Source organism: Salmo salar, chromosome 10 (assembly GCF_965601325.2).
Source record: "Salmo salar chromosome 10, fSalSal1, whole genome shotgun sequence".
Lineage (NCBI taxonomy): Eukaryota > Metazoa > Chordata > Actinopteri > Salmoniformes > Salmonidae > Salmo > Salmo salar.
Window position 1 is genome coordinate 75014160 of NC_138300.1, and position 25841 is coordinate 75040000.

A 25841-nucleotide genomic window follows, 5' to 3' on the forward strand; every position below is an offset into this window, starting at 1 on the left:
CTGTGGTGGGTGATGATTGACTCCGTTTGGCTTTAACAGTGAGTGCACTGTACTCCCTGACGTCCGAGACTTTTTGGTTGTTTTTTTTGTCTGTTGGGTGCAGGGAACAGAGGAATGAGTGAAAACCTGAGCTTTTGTATGTGTGCGTGCTTGCATTCGCACGATACACGTTTGTTTCATATGTCCAGGGATCCTAAATAAACCTTAACGTATATCTTCCTCTTCTCCCCAGGCATTTGGGAACGCCAAGACGGCTCACAACAACAACTCCAGCCGCTTTGGCAAGTTCATCCAGGTCAACTACCAGGAGAGTGGTACCGTCCGGGGGTGAGACATCTACCCCTTCTTTATCCAGCCTCGCCTTCCTTCCTCGTTCTCTCTCTTTCTCTTTCTTGCGGTCTCTCTCGTACACTGCCTTTTTCTATTTGCTCTCTCGCTCTCTCTCTCTCTCTCTCTCTCTCTCTCTCTCTCTCTCTCTCTCTCTCTCTCCTCTCTCTCTCTCTCTCTCTCTCTCTCTCTCCTCTCTCTCTCTCTCTCTCTCTCCTCTCTCTCTCTCTCTCTCCTCTCTCTCTCTCTCTCTCTCTCTCTCTCATATATGTCTCTGTTTCTCTCTCTCTCTCTCTCTCTCTCTCTCCATATATGTCTCTGTTTCAATCTCTGTATGAAGTGAGTCTTGTCTAAAGTCATTCCTGTGCGTTTGTTCAGAGCGTACGTGGAGAAGTACCTTTTAGAGAAGTCACGTCTGGTCTACCAGGAGCACAATGAAAGGTAAGGGGAAAAATATTTACATACAGCTTAAATGAAACATACATTTATGAAATAAACACATGCAAGTATATAATATTGCATAACATATACGGTTGTTTATCTAATATTGATTCAGTATCTTAAAGTCAGCTTGACTCGGTGGTAAGTAATCCAATCCAAGTGCATTGGTTGTGTACACAGTTTAGAATACGTTATAGTTGATGCAGAGAAATGCTCGTTACTGGCTCCTAACAGTGCGGTAAAATGTCAAACGAGTACACATATCAAATATCATTAACAAGAAATCAAGAAGAATCCAATTAACAACCCTCCACTATCAGTCATTCAAATGCAATATATGTGTATGTACACCAACGATATATACTAAGACTGTTAGCAGTAGATATATTAGTGAATCCATTACCACGAATCCAGTATATAAATACACTGTGTGTATAAACAGTGTAACAAAAATGCAATGTACAGTAGTAGATATTAGAATGAGCTATTTCGAATACAATATGTATCCACTACCAGTCAAAAGTTTCGACACACCTACTCATTCAAGGGTTTTTCTTTATTTTTACTATTTTCTACATTGTAGAATAATAGTGAAGATTACAAAACTATGAGATAACACATATGGAATAATGTAGTAACCAAAAAAGTGTTTAAACAAATCAAAATATGTTTTAGATTCTTCAAAGTAGCCACCATTTGCCTTGATGACAGCTTTGCACACTCTTGCCATTCTCTCAACCAGCTTCGTGAGAAATGCTCTTCCAACAGTCTTGAAGGAATTCACACATGCTGACCACTTGATGGCTGCTTTTCTTTCACTCTGCAGTCCAACTCATCCCATATCATCTCAATTGGGTTGAGGTCGGGTGATTGTGGAGGCCAGGTCATCTGATGCAGCGCTCCATCACTCTCCTTCTTGGTCAAATAGCCCTTACACAGCCTGGAGGTGTGTTTTGAGTCATTGTGCTGTTGAAATACAAATTATATTCCCACTAAGCGCAAACCAGATGGGATGGCGTATCGCTGCAGAATGCTGTGGTAGCCATGCTGGTTAAGTGTGCCTTGTATTCTAAATAAATCACTGACAGTGTCACCAGCAAAGCACCATCACACCACCTCCTCCATGCTTCATGGTGGGAATCACACATGCGAAGATCATCCGTTCACCTACTCGGCATCTCACAAAGGTACGGCGGTTGGAACAAAAAATCTCAAATTTGGACTCATCAGACCGAAGGACAGATTTCCACCGGGTCTAATGTCCATTGCTTGTGTTTCTTGGCCCAAGCAAGTCTCTTCTTCTTATCGGTGTCCTTTATTAGTGGTTTCTTTGCAGCAATTCGACCATGAAGGCCTGATTCACACAGTCTCCTCTGAACAGTTCATGTTGAGATGTGTCTGTGACTTGAACACTGTATTGTATTTGTTTGGGCTGCAATTTCTGAGGCTGGTGACTCTAATGAACTTATCCTCTGCAGCAGAGGTAACTCTGGGTCTTTCTTTCCTGTGGCGGTCCTCATGTGAGCCAGTTTCATCATAGTGCTTGATGGTTTTTGCGACTGCACTTGAAGAAACTTTCCAGATTGACTGACCTTCATGTCTTAATGAGTCCAAATTTGAGATTTTTGCTCTCTTTGCTTATTTGAGCTGTTCTTGCCATAATATGGACTTAGCCCTATTTGGTAAAAGACCATCTTCTGTATATCAATCCTACCTTGTCACAACACAACTGATTGGCTCAAACACATTAAGAAGGAAAGAAATTCCACCAATTAACTTTTAACAAGGCACACCTGTTAACTGAAATGCGTTCCAGGTGACTACCTCATGAAGCTGCTTGAGAGAATTCCACGAGTGTGCAAAGCTGTCATCAAGGCAAAGGGTAGCTATTTTGAAGAATCTCATATATATATATATATATATATATATACACACACACACACAGTGAGGGAAAAAAGTATTTGATCCCCTGCTGATTTTGTACATTTGCCCACTGACAAAGAAATGATCAGTCTATAATTTTAATGGTAGGTTTATTTGAACAGTGAGAGACAGAATAACAACAAAAAAATCCAGAAAAATGCATGTAAAAATTTTTATAAATTGATTTGCATTTTAAGGAGGGAAATAAGTATTTGACCCCCTCTCAATCAGAAAGATTTCTGGCTCCCAGGTGTCTTTTATACAGGTAACGAGCTGAGATTAGGAGCACACTCTTAAAGGGAGTGCTCCTAATCTCAGCTTGTTACCTGTATAAAAGACACCTGTCCACAGAAGCAATCAATCAATCAGATTCCAAACTCTCCACCATGGCCAAGAACAAAGAGCTCTCCAAGGATGTCAGGGACAAGATTGTAGACCTACACAAGGCTGGAATGGGCTACAAGACCATTGCCAAGCAGCTTGGTGAGAAGGTGACAACAGTTGGTGCGATTATTCGCAAATGGAAGAAACACAAAAGAACTGTCAATCTTCCTCGGCCTGGGGCTCCATGCAAGATCTCACCTCGTGGAGTTGCAATGATCATGAGAACGGTGAGGAATCAGCCCAGAACTACACGGGAGGATCTTGTCAATGATCTCAAGGCAGCTGGGACCATAGTCACCAAGAGAACAATTGGTAACACACTACGCCGTGAAGGACTGAAATCTTGCATCGCCCGCAAGGTCCCCCTGCTCAAGAAAGCACATATACATGCCCGTCTGAAGTTTGCCAATGAACATCTGAATGATTCAGAGGACAACTGGGGGAAAGTGTTGTGGTCAGATGAGACCAAAATGGAGTTCTTTGACATCAACTCAACTCGCCGTGTTTGGAGGAGGAGGAATGCTGCCTCTGACCCCAAGAACACCATCCCCACCGTCAAACATGGAGGTGGAAACATTATGCTTTGGGGGTGTTTTTCTACTAAGGGGACAGGACAACTTCACCGCATCAAAGGGATGATGGACGGGGCCATGTACCGTCAAATCTTGGGTGAGAACCTCCTTCCCTCAGCCAGGGCATTGAAAATGGGTTGTGGATGGGTATTCCAGCATGACAATGACCCAAAACACACAGCCAAGGCAACAAAGGAGTGGCTCAAGAAGAAGCACATTAAGGTCCTGGAGTGGCCTAGCCAGTCTCCAAACCTTAATCCCATAGAAAATCTGTGGAGGGAGCTGAAGGTTCGAGTTGCCAAACGTCAGCCTCAAAACCTTAATGACTTGGAGAAGATCTGCAAAGAGGAGTGGGACAAAATCCCTCCTGAGATGTGTGCAAACCTGGTGGCCAACTACAAGAAACATCTGACCTCTGATTGCCAACAAGGGTTTTGCCACCAAGTACTAAGTCATGTTTTGCAGAGGGGTCAAATACTTATTTCCCTCATTAAACTGTAAATCTTTTTATAACATTTTTTACATTTGTTTATTCTGGATATTTTTGTTGTTATTCTGTCTCTCACTGTTCAAATAAACCTACCATTAAAATTATAGACTGATCATTTCTTTGTCAGTGGGCAAACGTACAAAATCAGCAGGGGATCAAATACTTTTTTCCCTCACTATGTATGTATGTATGTATGTGTGTGTGTGTGTGTGTGTGTGTGTGTGTGTGTATATATATATATATATACGTATGTATATATGTATGTATGTATATATGTATGTATACGTATGTATATATGTATGTATACGTATGTATATATGTATATATATATGTTAATATACACATATACGTATATATATATACACACATACATACATATATACATACACACACACACACACACAGTATGAACAACGGTATAAAATAAATGGGAAGTGTCCAGTGTTTTAATGTCTCTATATACGGTACATGGGACAGCCTGGACAATTAAGGCCTATAGGTCAGGAGCCTATCTCCTGTATCTGTAGTGTGACACAGCTTGATATATATCGAGGCATTGGGTCCCATTATTTAAGTCTTTGGTATGACTCGACCTGGGATCAAATCCCCAACCTTCCTATCTCACTCTAACCACTCAGGCCACTGAGTTGATATTCCGAGTAACTTTCAGTTTTTCTCGCCTCAGTTGTTCTCTGACACTCAATACCTGTAAGCCAACTTAATTTCCTCAAACCACCCAGGATATCTGATGTACATACGAAAATAGACCAGAATAACGGCCTCTCTCATTGCTTGCTCATATTGACTGTTGTATTTTCCCTTCAATTTCCCCCCCCCCCCCCCCACACAGCCCCCTAAAACCCATCATAATATTCATCATCGTTAAATCACAAAATCCCTAATAGGTTTAAAACAGTGGTTATTTTATCCCCCGAGCCCTGAATTTGGCCCCGCTGGCCACCAAGGTTTCCATTTCACCATGATGACAGCACAGGCGGCCATATTGATGCGGCTCAAACTCAAACCAGACCTCCCAGCCTTCTCCTTTAGACCGGGGGGGATTCTGTAACACCCACGGAGAGAGAGGGAGGGCTGGCCGTCTCACTGTTAACCACAGTGTCCACTCCGATAAGTGTTAGGTTTTAGACCAAGTCTTGAACCTACCGAAGTACAAATTTACAGTTCAATGTCTTGGACACAGGTAGACACACACACACACACTTGGAAAGCTCCCAGTCTTTGTCACGCCTAATCATGGTTTAATACTTTGGCAAAGTACTGTTTCTTTGTTTTCACTGGAAATACAACCTCTCGCTATCTATAATGTGTTGCGCGGATTGAGTCTCTGCAGGGTTTGCCTATTGCTTTCAACGGTCGTAAGAGACCACACTTTTGCTTCGGGAGATATCAGATGAGCTCCATGCGCGTGTCGCACATTTTGAATTCCGATTTTCGGCTCTAGTCATGCGTTGCTGTCAACAGGATAGCTCTGTACTTAAGTGTGTGTACAACACTGTATTGTGTTGACGGCAATGCGTGACATCAAACAAGTCTGACTTAGGCTGGAGTTTATGGAGCAAAATCCACATGTGACAAGTCAATGTGGTCAAGTGTCAGTTAAATCATCCGTCTGGTTCTTCTATCTAACCCATTGGCCCACTCAGGAGAACTCTCTTATTCTATATTGTGTCAGAAAATCTCATGTTAAATATGTCAATCTGGCAACCCTGTTTTTACCTCAATCTGGGTTGTGTTCATTGGGCATCAACCATAAGAAAACAGACTGAAACAGGGGAAAGGACGACATGGACCAGTCCAATAAGAAACGCTTTTCTCTTTTTCCGTTGCAAATAGTTTTAAAACGTGTTCGGTTGTGTGCCGTATTGAACACGACGTTGGCGACCCTGTGTCTCCCTCCTCTCTCCAGGAACTACCATGTGTTCTACTACCTGTTGGCTGGAGCCAGTGAGGAGGAGAGGAAGACCTTCCACCTGCTGAAACCTGAGGAGTACCACTACCTCAACCAGGTGGGCTCTCCCCCCCACACACACACACGGAATCAGGATGTAGTATGGGTGTATTCGTGTGTGTGTGTGTGTATCCTGTGGTCACATGTAATCGCAAGAGAGCTGTTTAGACTGCAGGTGAGGCTAATGGTTGCACGTCTGTTGGATGTTTGTCTCGCGCTTCAGTTCCTAAATGGAGCCCGTCTCAACACCTCTGGCTGCTGATTGCTTTGACCCACATTTCGAATGTGTGTCTGTTCACAGCACCACTACTGTGTGTGTGTGTGTGTGTGTGTGTGTGTGCGTGGTGCTCACGCGTGTGTGCACACATCTGCCTACTTTGGCAACAGATGCATATACAGATTCACAGGACACTGGTGAAAATCTGAATCCTTTGTTCCTTGGTTATTTTTTGGCATCCCAAAAAAGTAACCGTTTTTTTTTTTTCTCCCCCTCCTCTTCCCCCAAAACACCCCTAATCCCCACGACAACAAACCCAGCTCCACACCGTCTGTTACTATGCACCGCTGTTTCCATGGCGACAGCACGAGTGGAGAGTTAATCTGGATTCCTGGCGCGTGCAGCAGAGCTGGCAGTGTCGTGTGTTTGTGTGTGTGTGTGCGTGTGACGATTGGCATGTGTGTTCATGGTGTGTAAAGCAGTCTGTGTTTTTGTATCTCTCTGTCGCTCTTTCCGTCTTTCTCTCTCTCTGTATGACCGTGACCGTATACGTGTCTGTGAAACACGTGCACGATACAAAGGACATTCTCCGAACAGATTGCTGTTGTCTTTTCTCCTTTTTTTTGTGAAGAATATAAGCCGTCATGTGCAATGCATGGCAGCATTTGCTTGTGTCTGTCTGTCTATGTAGCCCATCCCCAGTGAACCCTCCTAACCCTATCTGGGAGCAGGGTGTGAATTCCTCCCACAGCTGAGCAGTTCTGTTACTCTTACTTCCTTCCTGTGTCCATGTGTCTCCACAAAGAGAGGGAGGGAGAGTCTGGAGTGTGTCACCCTCTGTTCTCTCGCTCACTCGAAACATTCTTGGAAAGACAGATCTTTCTCCGCAATTCAAACCAGTTGAGTCATTCATTTTTCAGATCAGGTCATTGCTAAATGGATTTAATTATCGCAGCTTTGAGGATTTGTGGTCTCTGTGTGTGTGTGTTTAGAACAGTTTAGTGAATCTTCCCCCGTGTATTAACAGTATGCGTCATCTATTAGTCAGTCGAGTGAGTGTGTTTTGAGTGTGTGTATACATACCTCTCTCTAACCACCTCTACCTTACTTCCAGATGACAAAGAAATCCCACAGACTCCACTGGGAAAATTACTATGAGAGCGAGCTGGTCAGTATTGTGTGTGTGTGTGTGTTTAGTTGTGCATACCTTTTTTGCGTGCGCGTGTGTCTGTGTACATGTGGGGTCGATTTGGTGCTGGGTTGGGCCTCGGCTCTTGTCACGTCTTCACACACGTGAGAACACACTCCTGTTTGTTTTTGGAGTGTGTGTGTTGATATCTTTCAGTGTGTTGTTGTCTCCCTGCCGTTGTCTGCACAGCCTTCACTTATAGTGGTCTATGTAGTGGTCATTGTGATGTCCTGTATCTGGGATACTGCTTCAAATCCAACCCCCCCCCCCCCCCCCCCCCCCCGTCTGAGTGTCTGTTTACATGGCATGTCTCAGGGGTGAGTCTATGACCTCCCTGCCCTTTCGTCTGCAATCCCTGACCCTTGAGCCAGAGGAGATGATGTCAGAGTCCGTCTGTCGCGCTGTGCCTCCCAACGCTTCCTGACTGCTTGGCTGTTCTCTTTCCCTCTCTTTTCTACTCTCTCACTCACACGCTCTGAAACATAAACAATCACAAGGAGCGTCTGACACAAGATCACAATGACCAAACATGTTTGCCGTTTTTTTATTTATTTGGGATGTGGTATGTTTCTGGCTTGGTGGCTGTGGGTGTATTTCCGTGTCTTTTTTTGGGTTCACTTTGGTCGAATTGCTTGGGTGTGAGAAGCATGCTGTCGTAGTACACATTTTGAATGATGAGCACTTTCTCACACAACACCGGTGGCCTGTCAAAAGGCATTTACCGCTAAAGTCTGTGATTAGGACAAGGGGCCAATCCTAACTTGAAATAGTTCTCGCACTGATATCAATGTGTGATTTTAAAAGAATCTTTTGAGACACATGCACAGACAGTATCTCAAGTCAGAATTCGGCCCCAAGTGGGAACATCGCTAAAAGCGATATGCCATATGTATCCACTTTTATCACAAAAATGTTCACCATGTACATTTAGGGTTAACTTGATGACACGGCGTGGTAAGTAAACAGTAGCATATGCGCTGAATAAAATACCTTTCTCTGTTTGAGAAGGTAAAAAGAACAAGAAGGGAGCTTTCTTCAGTCATTCCCTCAGTGACCTGAACCGATTTTGTTTTGATTAGACAAGTATCAGAGTTAAGGGTTTGGTGTCGGCCCAGAGATTCCAAGTTGGAACTGGCTGACAATGATCTCTCTTTGTTTTCTCAACTTCCTTTGACATATCGCATTGCGCCGTTTGGCATTTGAAAAAAAACGAACAACGAACCCAGCAATTTGGACATTCTCTTCTTTACCCAAGCGCTTGTGAAGCCTCAAATCTCATGTTGGAGAAAGTGCACATTTTCACCTCAGAAATGGCTCATTACCCACTGTACCCTGGAAACTGTAAAGAAATCCAAACAGTAGGGAAGAATGTTAAGTGGTTTTAGAAGCTGATCCCGTTTCGTGTGTTTGCTCTCTGCACCATCATTAGAACTGAGAGGAAGGCCGCTCTCCATTAGCCCTGCCAGTGGCCACCAGGCTCCGAGCACGGAAGGACAACCTTGTGTGTGTTTTGGCTTGACCACCTCCCTTAGAACAACAACCAAACACTCTTATGCCATAAGGCTGTTGTATAAAGCAGGCTTATTCAGTTCCTGGCCTGGAGGGACAAAATAGTTCAGTTAAAAATATATATATTTTTTTTTAAATGATTGATTCATGATTATCAATCAACCCTGATTAGAAGGAGAGAATGAAAACCAAAGCTCCAGGACCGAAATTGACTATCCCTGATTTTTTTTTCGAGAGAGAGATTCAGTAAATCAGATAAGATGTGAACTAGAAAAAGATATGGTAAGGTGGTTGAGTCAAAAGTAGTGTTAGAGTTTGTAAGACATGCCTAATAGGTAGTGTGTGTGGTATTCTACGGTACAGGTGTATATTGTATGGTCAAGTGTTGTCTGTTGATAGCGATACTCGTTACTTCAGCAGGACTGCTTCACTGTGGAAGGGGAGGACCTGAAGCACGACTTTGAGCGGCTGCAGTTGGCTATGGAGATGGTGGGGTTCCTCCCTGCCACACGCAAACAGTAAGTACACTAACACACACACACACACACACACACACACACACACACACACACACACACACACACACACGCCCCACATGTCTGTCTCTTTCTCCCTTTCTCTCTCCATCTTTTCCACACAATCATTTCTAATGCAGTTGTCTAGGTTTATCCTCACCTTAACTCGTATTTGACTCCCTCCCTCTCTCCCTTCCTGTCTGGTAGGATCTTCTCCCTGCTGTCTGCTATCCTCCACCTGGGCAACATCCGCTACAGGAAGAAGTCCTATAGGGACGACTCCATAGACATCTGTAACCCGGAGGTGCTGCCCACTGTCTCGGAGCTGCTCGAGGTATACCTCCTTGTCTATTAGTCATTCATTCACTCGTTTTCGTGACCCGTCGATTCTGATATCTGTGGTGTTTTATGATGTCCCTTGTTTTTTTTCTCCTTCACATTTCACCCATCGAGGTAATGGGAGTGCCTTCTGTTGTGTTGACAGGCAAGGTTGACAGCTACTTCAGATCCCTAAAACTGAACAATTCTACGCTACAGCAGTTATTAGTATAAGGACTGTTCGCAGGTCGGCTATGGTATGGTTGAGCTGCAATATTATGACCTACAGTTGAAGTTGGAAGTTTACATACACTTAGGTTGGAGTTATTAAAACTCGTTTTTTAACCACTCCACACATTTCTTGTTTACAAACTATAGTTTTGGCAAGTCGGTTAGGACATCTACTTTGTGCATGACACAAGTAATTTTTCCAATAGTTGTTTACAGACAGATTATTTCACTTATAATTCACAGTATCACAATTCCAGTGGGTCAGAAGTTTACATACACTAAGTTGACTGTGCCTTTAAACAGCTTGGAAAATTCCAGAAAATGATGTCATGGCTTTAGAAGCTTCTGATAGGCTAATTGACATCATTTGAGTCTGGATGTGTACCTGTGGATGTATTTCAAGGCCTACCTTCAAACTCATTGCCTCTCTGCTTGACATCATAGGAAAATCAAAAGAAACGTACATCTGTACAAACAATAGTACGCAAGTATAAACACCATGGGACCAAGCAGCCGTCATACTGCTCAGGACGGAGACGCGTTCTGTCTCCTAGAGATGAACGTATTTTGGCGCGAAAAGTGCAAATCAATCCCAGAACAGCAGCAAAGGACCTTGTGAAGATGCTGGTGGAAACAGGTACAAAAGTATCTATATCCACAGTAAAACGAGTCCTATATCGACATAACCTGAAAGGCCGCTCAGCAAGGAAGAAGCCACTGCTCCAAAACCGCCATAAAAAAGCCAAACTACGGTTTGCAACTGCACATGGGGACAACGATCGTACTTTTTGGAGAAATATCCTCTGGTCTTATGAAACAAAAATAGAACTGTTTGGCCATAATGACCATCGTTATGTTTGGAGGAAAAAGAGGGAAGCTTGCGGAGGAAAAAGAGGGAAGCTTGCAAGCCGAAGAACACCATCCCAACCGTGAAGCACGAGGGTGGCAGCATCATGTTGTGGGGTGCTTTGCTGCAGAAGGGACTGGTGCACTTCACAAAATAGATGGCATCATGAGGCAGGAAAATTATGTGGATATATTGAAGCAACATCTCAAGACATCAGTCAGGAAGTTAAAGCTTGGTCGCAAATGGGTCTTCCAAATGGACAATGACCCCCAAGCATACTTCCAAAGTTGTGGCAAAATGGCTTAAAGACAACTAAGTCAAGGTATTGGAGTGGCCATCACAAAGCCCTGACCTCAATCCCATAGAAAATGTGTGGGCCCAACTGAAAAAGCGTGTGCGAGCAGGGAGGCCTACAAACCTGACTCAGTTACACCAGCTCTGTCAGGAGGAATGGGCCAAAATGCACCCAATTTATTGTGGGAAGTTTGTGGAAGGCTACCCGAAACGTTTGACCCAAGTTAAACAATTTAAAGTCAATGCTACCAAATTCTCATTGAGTGTATGTAAACTTCTGACCCACTGGGAATGTGATGAAATATATAATTCTGTCAACTATTATTCTGACATTTCACATTCTTAAAATAAAGTGGTGACCTAAGACAGGGAATTTTTACTAGGATTAAATGACAGGAATTGTGAAAAACTGAGTTTAAATGTATTTGGCTAAAGTGTATGTTAAACTTCTGACTTCAACTGTATCAATAGAGGCTTGGAACTCTCATTTGATTTACCCATGACTGAGGTGAGAGGATGTTCATTCTTTTTTTCTCCAAAATATGTGTTACATTTTTTCAGCTCAGGTTTACAGACAGACACTGAGAGATTTGAATACTGTACATATGGATATTGGTTCTTGACATGTTAAACTGTTTGGCCTGTACACAAGCAATGTAAAAGAAACATTACACATTCATTTGTATCGTAGAACGCATGAGCTGCAGTTGGCACGTTGATTCCTGTGTATTTTAATGGCTGTAAGGAATACAAATGGATTTGGTTTACAGTCGCAGTATGTGACGCAGAGTAGCAACAACAGGACTTTATTACTAACTCACTGTATCACCTCGTGTCCAGTTTGGAGATGGGGTAAAAATGTATTCCAAGATGATTTGGGTTTGCATCCAGCGTATCATTTGATAGTTTATCATTTTGCGAGGCGTTTTTGGCTTTATTGATGGAGTCGTCCCACTGGACACAGACCTCAGTTTAACATCTTGTTTTGATTTGCATTTGTTCGAGTTGTCAACGAACGTAAATTCAGCGTGAAATCAACAACAAATGTCACCATGTCATTGAATTTAGGTGAAAGGTTTGAAGAAAATACTAATCCCTTACTTTGATTATTTGCAAATCCAATCAGTTTTCCACATTGATTTCAACGTCATCATATTTTGTTGAAAGGACGTGGAAACAACGTTGATTTCAACCAGTTTCTGCCCAGTGGGATAAGACTTGTTTTCATTTTCGACATTGAGATGTCTTTTGAAAACTGGGTGACTAGAGCTCATGACAGCCAGAATATAGTGATATATATATATTAGACACACACACACTCTCAATCAATCAATCAATTGTGGCATGGCATCCATAATTCGTCAGCGAATTGTTTTCAAATGTTTGCGTAGACTGCAAATCGTTTTTTATGGTGTTGATTGCCACAGGCTAGCGAAGAGGCCAATGCAAGGGTACTAGTGCAAAGAAATCCCTCATAAATCAAATATTTCCAATGAGATACACACCACCCTTTACGAATCCCATCCTACTCCTGACAGTTTGTTGGAGTATTGTCACCCCCAAAAGCTGACATTGTTGAAATGGTTGTTTGAGCAGAACTGGCTGAACTTGCACTGTAAATACATGGTGGTCTCATTTGAAACTGCCAAAGCCCCGTTAGGACCAGCGTGTACACACACACACACACACACACACACACACACACACACACACACACACACACACACACACACACACACACACACACACACCGCGCGCTAAGCTAAGCTAAGCTTGACATTATACTGTAGGACTAACATTATTAGACAATGGGCGTGTTCCATTTGAGGAACTCAAGTGGGAGACATAATCGGAAGAAAAAGCATGGCAGATGGGTGAACAGGAGGTCCATAGAATATCTAATTCTATTCAGAAGTTGTGCTGAGAAGAGTGTCCTTATTTTTGGGGTCCGGATCACATTCTCCTTACAAAGGAGACTTCTTGACCCTTTTCACACTACGGAACTGAGCCAAATCGGCCCATGGGAAACTGTACCGCAACCAGCCTGTATACACCACAGTTACTGGAACCATGCTGAAAAGGAAAATATCTGAGCCAGCACTGTACGGTTCCGATCAGGTCGATTAGTGTGAAAAGGGCATGGGATTTGGATGTGTTGTAGCCCCAGTTCTCTGACTCACGCTTCCACTGCAGTGCTAACGAACCCACACAAGTGCCTTGTGGGATTGGGCTTGCATTAGACACGCCTGCCTCCTTAACCACAGCTCTTACACTCTGTGTACTGCTGCATCTCCCTCCTACAGTAGAACCGCAATACATCATCACTCTCCGCTGTTGTTCCACAGCTACGGCATCTGACTGCGAATGCTGGCAGCCAGCTGAGCATTTCTCCTGTACCTCAGAATGTAGCCTGTCATTGTCACAGGTGATATATCTAATTGTGCTGTGCTTTAAAGACCAGAATATGTTATAGGAGGGCATCAAGGTATCTTTCTACACTACTTAAGCAAACTGACTGACATAAAGCCTACATAGCGCTATCAAAACCATGACGTAACCGCTAGCTGATGTCAACTTACTGTAGAAACTCTGACCGGAGCCTACTCGACAGTCGGCCATGCTGTTCTCATTTACCTCAGAAGTGAGGGATTGCGTCGCTCTACCCACGGACACAAACCACAAGGATTACGCAGTCTACCCTGTTGAGTCACTGATAAAATGATCAAAGTGTGTTGGAAAGCCTGACAAGTGTGCCACAGGGTATTATGCAGAAAGGGGAACCAGTTGGGTGTTTTTAAAGGAAGAGAGTCGTTTTTGTGCCGCGAGTACCATGTGATTTATGTGGACGTGAGATGAGGCACATGCTCACCACATGTTGAGGGTCGGAGAGAGTAGAAGCACCTTCGAAAGGAAATACTGGGGTTTCTCAATGCTCTGGTAGAGTAGTCGCGGTGTCACGTCATTCAAACAAGGCAGGGTTTTGCTGAATTAATGGGATAGCTCGGCCCAAATGATTAGATACTAATGCCATTAATTTATACAGCGGAGAGACAGCCCGCAACTGAAGATTTGGGTTTGCTTACTTGGCTAGGGATAAGCTTTAGCACTAGTGTCTGCTGCAAAACAATGTGCTTGATAGCTGTTAGCGCTTTTCTAAAAGCATGCCTAAATCACCTCAAAACCACTAACATAAGCAGCAAATATCTAGAACATAAACATGTATCATATCATACCACGGGTGAACTATCGGTCACCAATTCACCATCTTTGCGTTTACTACACTGTGGTGTCACGTGAGCAGCACTTTCCACAGGGAAAGCTAATTGGCTGTAGTGTAGACTGATGCATGAATGGGAATATGACTGGCACGGACTTCCTGTTTCTTGTGGGGGGGGGGGCAGAACAGGAAGAGGAAGTGGAGCAGGGTCAGATGGTAGAGTTGACAGACTGGTTCCTCTGGCCGGACCTCAGGGTCCCAGTAGTGCTAGGTGGAGCTAGGACGGTGTTAAGTGATGGGTCTATGACAGTAAAACAGTTCCAGTGTCAGTTTGGGCTTTGCTTCAGGGCACATCTCCCATTAACTTGATTGAGAAATGTATTAATATACAGTAACAGCACAGATTTCTTTTTTTCTGTATTAAAAACCTTGCAAGAGAATGGAATCTAAGCGCGATTACCAGGCGACAGTCATGAAGCACAGACCAATCAGTGAGCAGTAGAATTAGCTCCGCACCCAGTGGGGGATTACCAAGAAGTATGAACTTAAATCTGATTAGTGTCCCTCACAAATGCTGCTGTTTACATCAAAGACCATTTTATAAAGGAAGCAACTGAAAGATCAACGCCCTGCTACTTCACTCTCTCTCTCGCAAACACACGCGCACACACACAGGGTACCCTCTGCCGCGTCCTCAGCAGCATCTGTCAGCATAATCCCAGTGGATGGATGAGTGGTCAGATGTGTGTGCAGTGACAGCTGTCTCTCTCAATGGGCTGTCTGCTGGGGCCAAGGCTAGCAGGTTCGTGAGCGCGTGCGCGTCTGTGTCCTGCTCAACACAAGGAAGCTAATCTCAGCTAACCATATCAGTGTCACTTAGAAAGAGGGGGTTGAGTAGAGTATTGGCTAACCGCTATCTGTTATCTAATGTATGTATGCAACTAATAGCTATGCACTCTATTCAGAGTGACTTCCTGTCTCTGCTTTGACTGACCTTGTGCTTGTCTATGTCCGCAGGTGAAGGAGGAGATGCTGTTCGAGGCTCTGACCACCAGGAAGACTGTCACGGTGGGAGAGCGGCTGATCGTGCCATACAAACTGGCAGAGGTGACCGCGAGATTTCCTGCTCTTTTTATGATAACAAACATAATAACACAACTGCACCAGACCACACAGGCAGCTTTGAACCCTAGCTGACCCCACAGTGACAACAACACAGCCTCAGAGCTTCAGAACTCTCCTAGCTATTTCATCTTGTATAAAGTTTAGGGACTTAGTTTATAGAGTCGTGTTTATGAATTGTTGACAGCCGAAATTCTTAAGGACACTACTTGTTTGCTTGGATTTGCTTTCCTTCCGCCGAAACTCAAAAGGCTTTTGTAGTCCACAGGGGGAGGGGCGTACAGTACATTCCAAAAGGCCTCGAGAAAGCAAAGCGGAGTCGCTTTGTTTTGGCCGCAAAGTGCGTCAGTGGTCAGGGATTATAAAGGGCCGTCTCAGGAGGGTTTGTTGTGGTGGCGCTGACTCCCCCCCCCATTCCTCAGGGTTGTGGCGTTATGGGTCTCTTCCTCTGTGACTTTCTGTTACTATGTGGTGTTAACCCCCTTAGCGCCAAAAAAGCGTCATTGTCGCCCATGTATGCCAAATCTCGCAGAGAGCCTATTTGAAATGACATTAATACAAAACCTGGGTTGAGTTCATTGACGGAAAAAGTTTCAAAATTTTTTTGCAACAGCAAACAGAACTGTTATTTTGTTTTTATGCCTAATGAACACGGCCCAGCATTCGCGTTCAACCATTTCATATGAGTTCCTGCCTGTCACCCACCAAGGCCCCCTGGGGGTGTTTGTGTTTCAGAGGAAATCCTACACAAGGCTAGTCTATAACGGAGCTCTCCTCCAACGTCCCACCCCCTTCTGGTTACACATTAGCGACTAGCTACACAATAGCTGCATCCATCCCCCCAGACAGTCATGTGGTCTCCGCCTAGGAATGTGCAACCTCCACTGGAATATACAGCCGGGCCAGAAACCAAATCCTGTTTCTGTATTCCTCAGCCTCTCCATATACAGTCGTAATAGAGGCTCAGACAATGGGTTTTAAAAACGTAATCCTATAGGAAGACTGTGGCTACGATACATACTCAATACTTACTGTTACCGTAGCTCTGTTGTTCTGCTAATGCTATGGAAGTCCCCCATCCGCCACAACTTAATGTGGAGAGAGAGAGAGAGGTCTTTGAGGAGGTGGAGAGTTAAGACAGAGAAATAAAACAAGGGGCCCTCCACTGCATGGAAATCCCCATCTGTCACAGCCTAATATGAGCCTTTTCGAGAAAGGAGCGAGGGATGGAGAGAGATTCCATTTGGTGTCAGAAGGAAATCTGCACAGAACAGCACCAAGCATGTTCTCTACACTACAGTACATCAGTAGGATAAGGCTGTGGTTGTTGTTGGCCCGGCAACTGTGGAGAAAGGGATAAGTGACTGCAGAGGCCGTAGCAGTTCCCCTGGTCACTGAGACATCTCCTCTCTGCTCCCAGAGGAGAAACTAGGCCTATACCATCTTTCTTCCTCTCCCCCTTACTCGCTCCCCCTCTCTCTCTGTTTCTCTCTGTCACCCTTACTCTCTCTCCTCTCTCTATTGACTCGGGCTGCATTCCAATAGGTTCTGTGCGACCTTTCCCTCCTAACATCAGATAGGTGAGAGAGAGAGAGTGTTTATTAATTGTTTTGGTCCAGTAGTAAGGCTTCTCTCTGTTCCCAACTAAGGGGTTAACACACATGAGGAACGGCCTGAGCGGTTGGATACCTGGCAGTTTCCTTCTCTCATGACTTAATTGCTAGTTTATTCCACTGTCAATTATATATTACCAAGCATTAACCTAGTTATTTCATGGAAGATGTCCTATAAAAAGGAGCCTACTGTAGCTAAGGCTCGCTGCATGCTAGCTAATGAGAGAGGTAGAGCGTGTGTTGTAATTAACCACGGCTCTGCTGTGCATTCATGTGCTTTAGATTAAATAGTGCCACTCTATATCAAAGCTATTTAAATGTCTTTGCAGCTAACGTACACACAATCAAACACACACACACACACACACACACACACACACACACACACACACACACACACACACAGTCTTATTTTATTAACCTTGTGGTGACACAGAATTGATTCTCATTCAAAATCCTGTTTTCCTTAACCTTAACCCCAAAACCTAACCTTAATCCTGAACCTAACCTTTAACCCCTAACCCTAAATCTAAACCCTAAACCCCCTACAAATAAATAGCCTTTTTCCTTGCGGGGACAGGCAAAATGTATCCAGTTGGTTGAATCTTTGTTTACTATTCTTGTGGGGACTTCTGGTCCCAACATGTATCGTTAAACATGTTACACACACACACTTCTATAAACTGGCTTCACAAACAGGCAACCAATTGGACACAAACGCTTCAAAAACACACACACACACCCCGTCGGAGAAGAGGCTAGCAAGTTATTTGCGTTGCGGTCTCATGCAGGGTGTTGTTTTACTCCTCCTGTGGCTCGCGGAGCGCGTTTGTAAGACATTAGAGAGAAATAGCAAGGCCCCCTCTGTTAGGCTCCTCGGCAAAGGCTTCTAATTACCGAACACCAGCCAAGACTTTGTTACAGACTCGACCCCAGAACAGTTTACTAAACTCTCTCTGATAACTTCCCTCTAATTATTTTGTCAGCCTCTTGGGTGGCCATCTCATAAACTTTGTTTTCAGGCAGTTTTTTTCTCCTCTCCATCAAATTCAATGTCCTGACATTTCTAGCACTGTAGGTCCATTGTGGTAAATAATTTAATCTGGTTGTGACGTTTCCTGACAATGGAGGTTCGTTGACGCGACACATTGTGTTTGACAATCCCTGGTGGACGTTTTGAGCAGTTTTGATTGGGAGTGTCTTTTGAAACTGTTGCATAATGCATGTGGACTTACATAACCTTTGGGAGCAGGAAACAGCGAAGCTCATACCTCTAAAAATAACGCCTAGATCAATAATGCATTAGGGAAGAAGAGGAGGCTTTTTAAAACACATATTTTTAGCTTGGTCACGATTCTCTACTCCCCTGGAGCTAGTTGAAGCTGTTTAGAGACGTACTGCAAATGCACTGCACATTAAGGGTGCATTCAGGGATACAACACAATAGTCCGTTTTAATAGAAATGTGTTGCGTATCACACATTTTTACTTCCTCATAAAATGGTGTTCCCCTCGACCTAGTCGAATTGGTTTAAACACACGTACCTGCCTGCTGACACTACTGTACATTAGGGTTGTGTTCAGGGGCACGCAAGGTTACCGAACGTTCATAATAAAGTACAAATGTGTAGTATGTAAGCCTAACAGACATAATTCTCTGTCATGTAGAGTATGTTGGGCATGCCTCCAGTTACAGCACAGATCTGTGTCTGACCAGCCACAGCCCACCAGACTTAAACGCCATTCCCCTTCCATAACACTCCTATTATAATAGCTTAGCATATGGCTGTTACGGTGACCGTATTACCTCCACAACGGCAGTCACGAGTCATGACCGCAGTCAAATTCCACGTGACCGTCGAGTCCCGGTAACTAGACTTCTCCGAAACGGTGCTCTGTTGGTCATTAATAGCCTACCAAACATGCTTAACTGCCAGTCGCTAATCGCCTGGTACTCTGCGCTCTATTGTCCCTCTAATCACGTTGGCGTTAATGCAAATGCATTCGAATATCAAACACTTCATGAGAGCCCTGTTATTCAGAGTTTGAGCGGAATAGGATCACCTCATTGCGAGAGCCAATTTCTCATAGCTGGGTGATGCATGGAATGAAATAAGTGTTTTGCAACATTTCTGTAGGCTATGCTATGCAATTGCGTAGGAGAAAACAGAGTTTTGATGGCCTCTTAAAAAGAGGAGGATCCCATCAGTTTTCTCTAGGCTTACTATGTTTATTTTCTTATCTTTGTTAATATTAAGCACATTGCTTCACTTTACAACCGGAGTATAGCCTAGCTGGCTGGCATGAAAATGAACCGCAGGAAAAGCGTCCTCCATTCGCTGTTCAAGTGCATAGGGATGATGTATTTTTTTCCCCCTGCCCGTGTTCCGACAGGTGCATGAAAATGGCCCATTCGAAATCAAAACAAATTTCACACATATATTATTTAGTATATGTAAAAACGAGATTAAATTGAGAATAGTCTGATGGGGGAGAATATTGTCACTTGTGAATAATGCCCAGCGTGTGCAGTCTAACGCCAGAAACAGAGCATGCATTCACTTGTGAATAATGCCCAGCGTGTGCAGTCTAACGCCAGAAACAGAGCATGCATTCACTTGTGAATAATGCCCAGCGTGTGCAGTCTAACGCCAGAAACAGAGCATGCATTCACTTGTGAATAATGCCCAGCGTGTGCAGTCTAACGCCAGAAACAGAGCATGCATTCACTTGTGAATAATGCCCAGCGTGTGCAGTCTAACTCCAGAAACAGAGCATGCATTCACTTGTGAATAATGCCCAGCGTGTGCAGTCTAACGCCAGAAACAGAGCATGCATTCACTTGTGAATAATGCCCAGCGTGTGCAGTCTAACGCCAGAAACAGAGCATGCATTCACTTGTGAATAATGCCCAGCGTGTGCAGTCTAACGCCAGAAACAGAGCATGCATTCACTTGTGAATAATGCCCAGCGTGTGCAGTCTAACGCCAGAAACAGAGCATGCATTCACTTGTGAATAATGCCCAGCGTGTGCAGTCTAACGCCAGAAACAGAGCATGCATTCACTTGTGAATAATGCCCAGCGTGTGCAGTCTAACGCCAGAAACAGAGCATGCATTTTTGTTGTTGTTGACTTTTTCAAATCATAGCCGCATGCATCATGTAGCCTAGCCAATAGGCCTATATGTGTTAATAAGGTTTGAATCGCAACTAAAGTAGCCAAATAACTCTAAGCGTAGCCTATAGGTGACCGACCACCTTGATTCGGTCTCATGTGTGATGCCAGGACAACAACCTCTCCCTCAATGTGAGCAAGACTAAGGAGCTGATCGTGGACTATAGGAAAAGGAGGGCCGAACAGGCCCCCATTAACATTGACAGGGCTGTAGTGGAGAGGGTCGAGAGTTTCAAGTTCCTTGGTGTCCACATCACCAACAAACTATCATGGTCCAAACATACCAAGACAGTCGTGAAGAGGGCACGACAAAACCTTTTCCCCCTCAGGAGACTGAAAAGATTTGGCATGGGTCCTCAGATTCTCAAAAGGTTCTACTGCTGCAACATCGAGAGCATCCTATAAACTCTCCAGTAGTAGTACCAAAACATTCAAAAGCCATTATCTCAAAAGTGAGGTTACAAGTTTTAAACTTTCAAAGCAGAATTACTTTCCCATTGTTCCTCAAATGCAGTGTATGATATACCATTTTGTATCTCTGTGTCTCTGCTTTTATCCAATGTAAAAAACACCATTTCAAATTATGCTACATCAAATCAAACCTTATTTGTCACATGCGCCGAATACAACAGGTATAGATAGACCTTACCGTGAAATGCTTACTTACAAGCCCTTAACCAACAGTGCAGATCAAGAAGAGTTAAGAAAATATTTACCAAGACTAAAATAAAAAGTTAGAATAAAAAGTAACAATTAAAAAGTTATAATAAAAAGTAACAATTAAAAAGTAACAACAATAAGAACAACACGGCTATGTACAGGGGGCACCGGTACCGAGTCAGTGTGCGGGGGTATAGGTTAGTTGAGGTAATTTGTACATGTAGGTGGGGGTGAAGGGACTATGCGTTGATAATAAACAGCGAGTAGCAGCAGTGTACAAAAGGGAGGGGGAGGGGGGTCAATGTAAATTGTCCGGTGGCGATTTTGTTAATTGTTCAGCAGTCTTATGGCTTGGGGGTAGAAGCTTTTGAGGAGTCTTTTGGTCCTAGACTTGCGCTCCGGTACCGCTTGCCGTGCGGAAGCAGAGAAAACAGTCTATAACTTGGGTGACTGGAGTTTCTGAAAATTTTATGGGCTTTCTTCTGACACCGCCAATTCTATAGGTCCTGGAAGACAGGAAGCTTGGTCCCAGTGATGTACTGGGCCGTTCGCATTACCCTCTGTAGCGCTTTACGGTCAGATGCCGAGCAGTTGCAACTGGTCTGGATGCTCTCGATGGTGCAGCTGTAGAACCTTTTGAACCTTTTGAGGATCTGGGGACACATGCCAAATCTTTTCAATCTCCTGAGGGGGAATAGCCTTTGTCGTGCCCTCTTCACGACTGTCTTAGTGTGTTTGGATCATGATAGTTTGTTGGTGATGTGGACACCAAGGAACTTGAAGCTCTCAACCTGCTCCACTGCAGCCCCATTGATGAGAATGGGGCAGTCTTTTACTGTAGTCCACAATCGTCTCCTTTGTCTTGATCACGTTGAGGGAGATGTTGTTGTCCTGGCACCACACGGCCAGGTCTCTGACCTTCTCCCTGTAGGCTGTCTCATCGTTGTTGGTGATGTGGCCTACCACTTTTGTGTCATCGACAAACTTGATGATGGTTCGGAGTCGTGTCTGGCCATGCAGTCATAAGTGATCAGGGAGTACAAGAGGGGACTGAGCACACACCCCTGAGGGGCCCCCGTGTTGAGGATCAGTGTGGCGGATGTGTTGTTATCTACCCTTACCACCTGAGTGTGGCGCAGGATCCAGTTGCAGATGGAGGTGTTTAGTCCCAGGGTCCTTAGCTTAGTGATGAGCTTTGAGGGCACTATGGTGTTGAACACTGAGCTGTAGTCAATGAATAGCATTCTCGCAAAGGTGTTCCTTTTGTCCAGATGTGAAAGGGCAGTGTGGAGTGCAATAGAGATTGCATCTGTGGATCTGTTGGGGAGGTATGCAAATTTGTGGGTCTAGGGTTTCTGGGATAATGGTGTTGTTAGCCAAGACCAGCCTTTCAAAGCACTTTATGGCTACAGACGTGAGTGCAACGTGTCGGTAGTCATTTAGGCAGGTTACCTTAGTGTTCTTGGGCACAGGCACTATAGTGGTCTGCTTAAAACATGTTGGTTTTACAGACTCAGTCAGGGACAAGTTGAACATGTCAGTATTCCATCTGGCCCTGCGGCCTTGTGAATGTTGACTTGTTTTAAGGTCTTACTCACATCTGCATTGGAGAGCATGATCACACAGTCGTCCGGAACAGCTGGTGCTCTCATGCATATTTCATCGATGCACTTATTGATGAAGCCAGTGACTGATGTGGTGTACTCCTCAATGCCATCAGAAGAATCCCGGAACATATTCCAGTCTGTGCTAGCAAAACAGTCCTGTATCTGCTTCATCTGAACGCTTTCTTTTGGTCAGTCACTGTGCAATCGTGTATAAAAAGAGTTTTGACTGGCCACTACTGTATTTCTTGAGCTGCTATATTCTATTTTTCAATTCTTAAAATTAAGCACATTAATCCACTTTACAACCGGTTTAGCCTACCTGACGAATTAAAAACATAACCGCGTTCGCTATTCGAGTGCAGGCTACGGATGACGTTTTTTATGTGGGCCATTCTAAGTAAAAAATTATTCCATACATAATTAGTAGGCCATATGTAAAGACCAGATTAAATTGAGAATAGTCTGATGGGTGAGAATATTAACAAGTTGTGAATGAGAGACTGATGAAGTGCGTGTGGCCTCTGCAAGAAACAGAGCAGAGCTCATGCCTTTTAATCATTTGTTGCATCATGCAGCCTTAGAATGTATTCGAAATCAAAACATGCAGCCTAAGGTTTGTATCCCAACTAAAGTTGCATGAATAACTCTGATTAAGCATATGGGACGGTAGCGTCCCACCTGGCCAACATCCGGTGAAATTGCAGAGTGCGAAATTCAAACTACAGAATTATAAATATTTAACTTTCATAAAATCACAAGTGTAATACATCAAAATAAAGCTTAACTTCTTGTTAATCCAGCCGCTGTGTCAGATTTCAAAAAGGCTTTACGGCAAAACCACACCATGCGATTATCTGAGGACAGCGCCCCGCACACAAAACCATGAAAAACATTTCAACCAGGCAGGTGTGACACGGAAGTTAGAAATAGCGATATAATAAATGCCTTACCTTTGATGATCTTCTGTTGGCACTCCAAAAGGTCCCAGTAACATCACAAATGGTCCTTTTGTTCGATAATGTCCTTCTTTATATCCATAAAAACTCAGTTTAGCTGGCGCGCTTCAGTCAATAATCCAACCAGTTTCCCTTTATCAAAATGCATACAAAATGAATCCCAAATGTTATTAATAAACTTTTCCAAACAAGTCAAACAACGTTTAGAATCAAACTTTAGGTACCCTAATACATAAATAAACGGTAAAATTTAAGACGGAGTATCGTTATTGTCTTTACCGGAGAAAAATACCAAAGAACGCGCTCTCATTCACGTGCTTGGAAACACTACAGCCAAAATGGGAGCCACCTAGAAAAACTACAATTTCTGGCAAATTTTTCCAAAATCCAGCCTGAAACTCTTTCTAAAGACTGTTGACATCTAGTGGAAGCCCTAGGAACTGCAATCTGGGAGGACTTCGCCTTATAATAAAAGTGACAGCCATTGAAAATAGCGGTAGGCTGAGTTTTTTTTTGGGGGGGGGGTGGTTTGTCCTCGGGGTATCGCCTGCCATTTCAGTTCTGTTATACTCAGACATTATTTTAACAGTTTTAGAAACTTTAGAGTGTTTTCTATCCAGCTTTACCAATTATATGCATATCCTAGCTTCCGGGCCTGAGTAACAGGCAGTTTACTTTGGGCACGCTTTTCATCCGGATGTGAAAATACTGCCCCCTACCCAAGAGAGGTTAATTAACGGACAATTACCATGAGACTAGCATTTATTTGCATGACAGTTACCGGCTGACAAAATTTAATGACCGCCATAGCCCTAGCTTAGCATGCCTTTCGTCACCTTATTAAGTAGAGAGCATATTTTCCCTTTGGCTTGTCGAGGCACAATAATCGTCTATCATGTCACTGTTGCTTTTTATGGATCGATGACGTGTCCAAAAACTGATTTGTGTGTCTGGAAACACTTAAAGCTGTAGTGTTGTAGCACAGCAGGGCTTGGAGTGTAGAAAAACCAGAGGAACCTGTCATCTGGCATGCTAACAAACGTTACACTATTGTTGGCTAGCTAACATTGTTAGCATTAGAGGAATGTAGCTGGCATGCTAACATGTTACCAAAGATGGTACAGTATGAAGATTCCTAGAAACTGCTTCTCAAATAAAAATCCCTGATCACGCTTGTAGGCGGTGTTGGCTAGCTAAGCTCATGCAGAGAATTAGTCATCGGGTGTCTTCTTGCACTGAACTGCGTATGTGCAGGCCGTCAAATCAGTCACTCCTGCGATATAAAGTTGTTTTTGATGAAAATGAAATCATGTCCGTTTTTTTACTTTCGAACCTTTCACGAAACTTTCACTTCTCACATTGATTTCCCAAATCCCGGTCTGGCCTGTAGAGTCTGCTTCGCGAAACGTTGCTGGAAGTATCGCGATGTTGGGCCTCTGATGTTACACTGATATTGGCTAGCATTGTTAGCATCTCCTATTCATTCTCCACTAGCAAGGCATGGTTCCATGTAGCCTACCGCTGTCTATCCCAGCTGAGTTATACAGTTGGCACCGGTTTAGAGAAAGTTAGGCTCAGATGGTGTCTTTACAGAGATCCACACATTATACAATCCGGATGGACGTAGAAGGAGTTACGAATTATAGATATGCCTTCAGTAACAGGATTTTCAGAAACAAGTAACCCCCTAAGGCTACGCTTTGTAGCCTTCTAGGGCGTACATGAGTGAATGCACAACGTCCAATATAGGGCTACACGTTCTCCAACGTCTCAGCACCACTTCTTGTGTCCTCCTTAACCTCTTACATCTAGACGTTCCGGTAGCGGAACACCTGCTCCAATATCCAATGATAGGCGTGGCGCGAATGACAAATTCCTCAAAAATACAAAAACTTCAATTTTTCAAACATATGACTATTTCACAGCATTTTAAAGACAAGACTCTCCTTTATCTAACCACACTGTCCGATTTCAAAAAGGCTTTACAGCGAAAGCAAAACATTAGATTATGTCAGCAGAGTACCCAGCCAGAAATAATCAGACACCCATTTTTCAAGCTAGCATATAATGTCACAAAAACCCAGAAGACAGCTAAATGCAGCACTAACCTTTGATGAGCTTCATCAGATGACACACCTAGGACATTATGTTATACAATACATGCATGTTTTGTTCAATCAAGTTCATATTTATATCAAAAAACAGCTTTTTACATTAGCATGTGACGTTCAGAACTAGCATACCCCCCGCAAACTTCCGGGGAATT

At 43.7% G+C, this 25841-nt stretch overlaps 1 protein-coding gene across 10 annotated transcripts in view; it reads left to right on the top strand.

The window, feature by feature from the left end:
• The window catches only part of myo9ab (myosin IXAb), a 230216-nt gene that overhangs the window by 111738 nt on the left and 92637 nt on the right, over positions 1 to 25841 (top strand). For 7 of the 10 annotated variants that reach the window (XM_082957151.1, XM_082957155.1, XM_082957152.1 and 4 more), the window contains exons 3-9: positions 233 to 327; positions 706 to 768; positions 6065 to 6164; positions 7438 to 7491; positions 9439 to 9539; positions 9744 to 9870; positions 15461 to 15550. In XM_082957151.1, the coding sequence (XP_082813277.1) occupies positions 233 to 327; positions 706 to 768; positions 6065 to 6164; positions 7438 to 7491; positions 9439 to 9539; positions 9744 to 9870; positions 15461 to 15550 (630 nt within the window). The remainder of the gene's footprint in view (positions 1 to 232; positions 328 to 705; positions 769 to 6064; positions 6165 to 7437; positions 7492 to 9438; positions 9540 to 9743; positions 9871 to 15460; positions 15551 to 25841) is intronic. The other 3 variants (XM_014123956.3, XM_082957149.1, XM_082957150.1) reach the window with 3 other exon arrangements.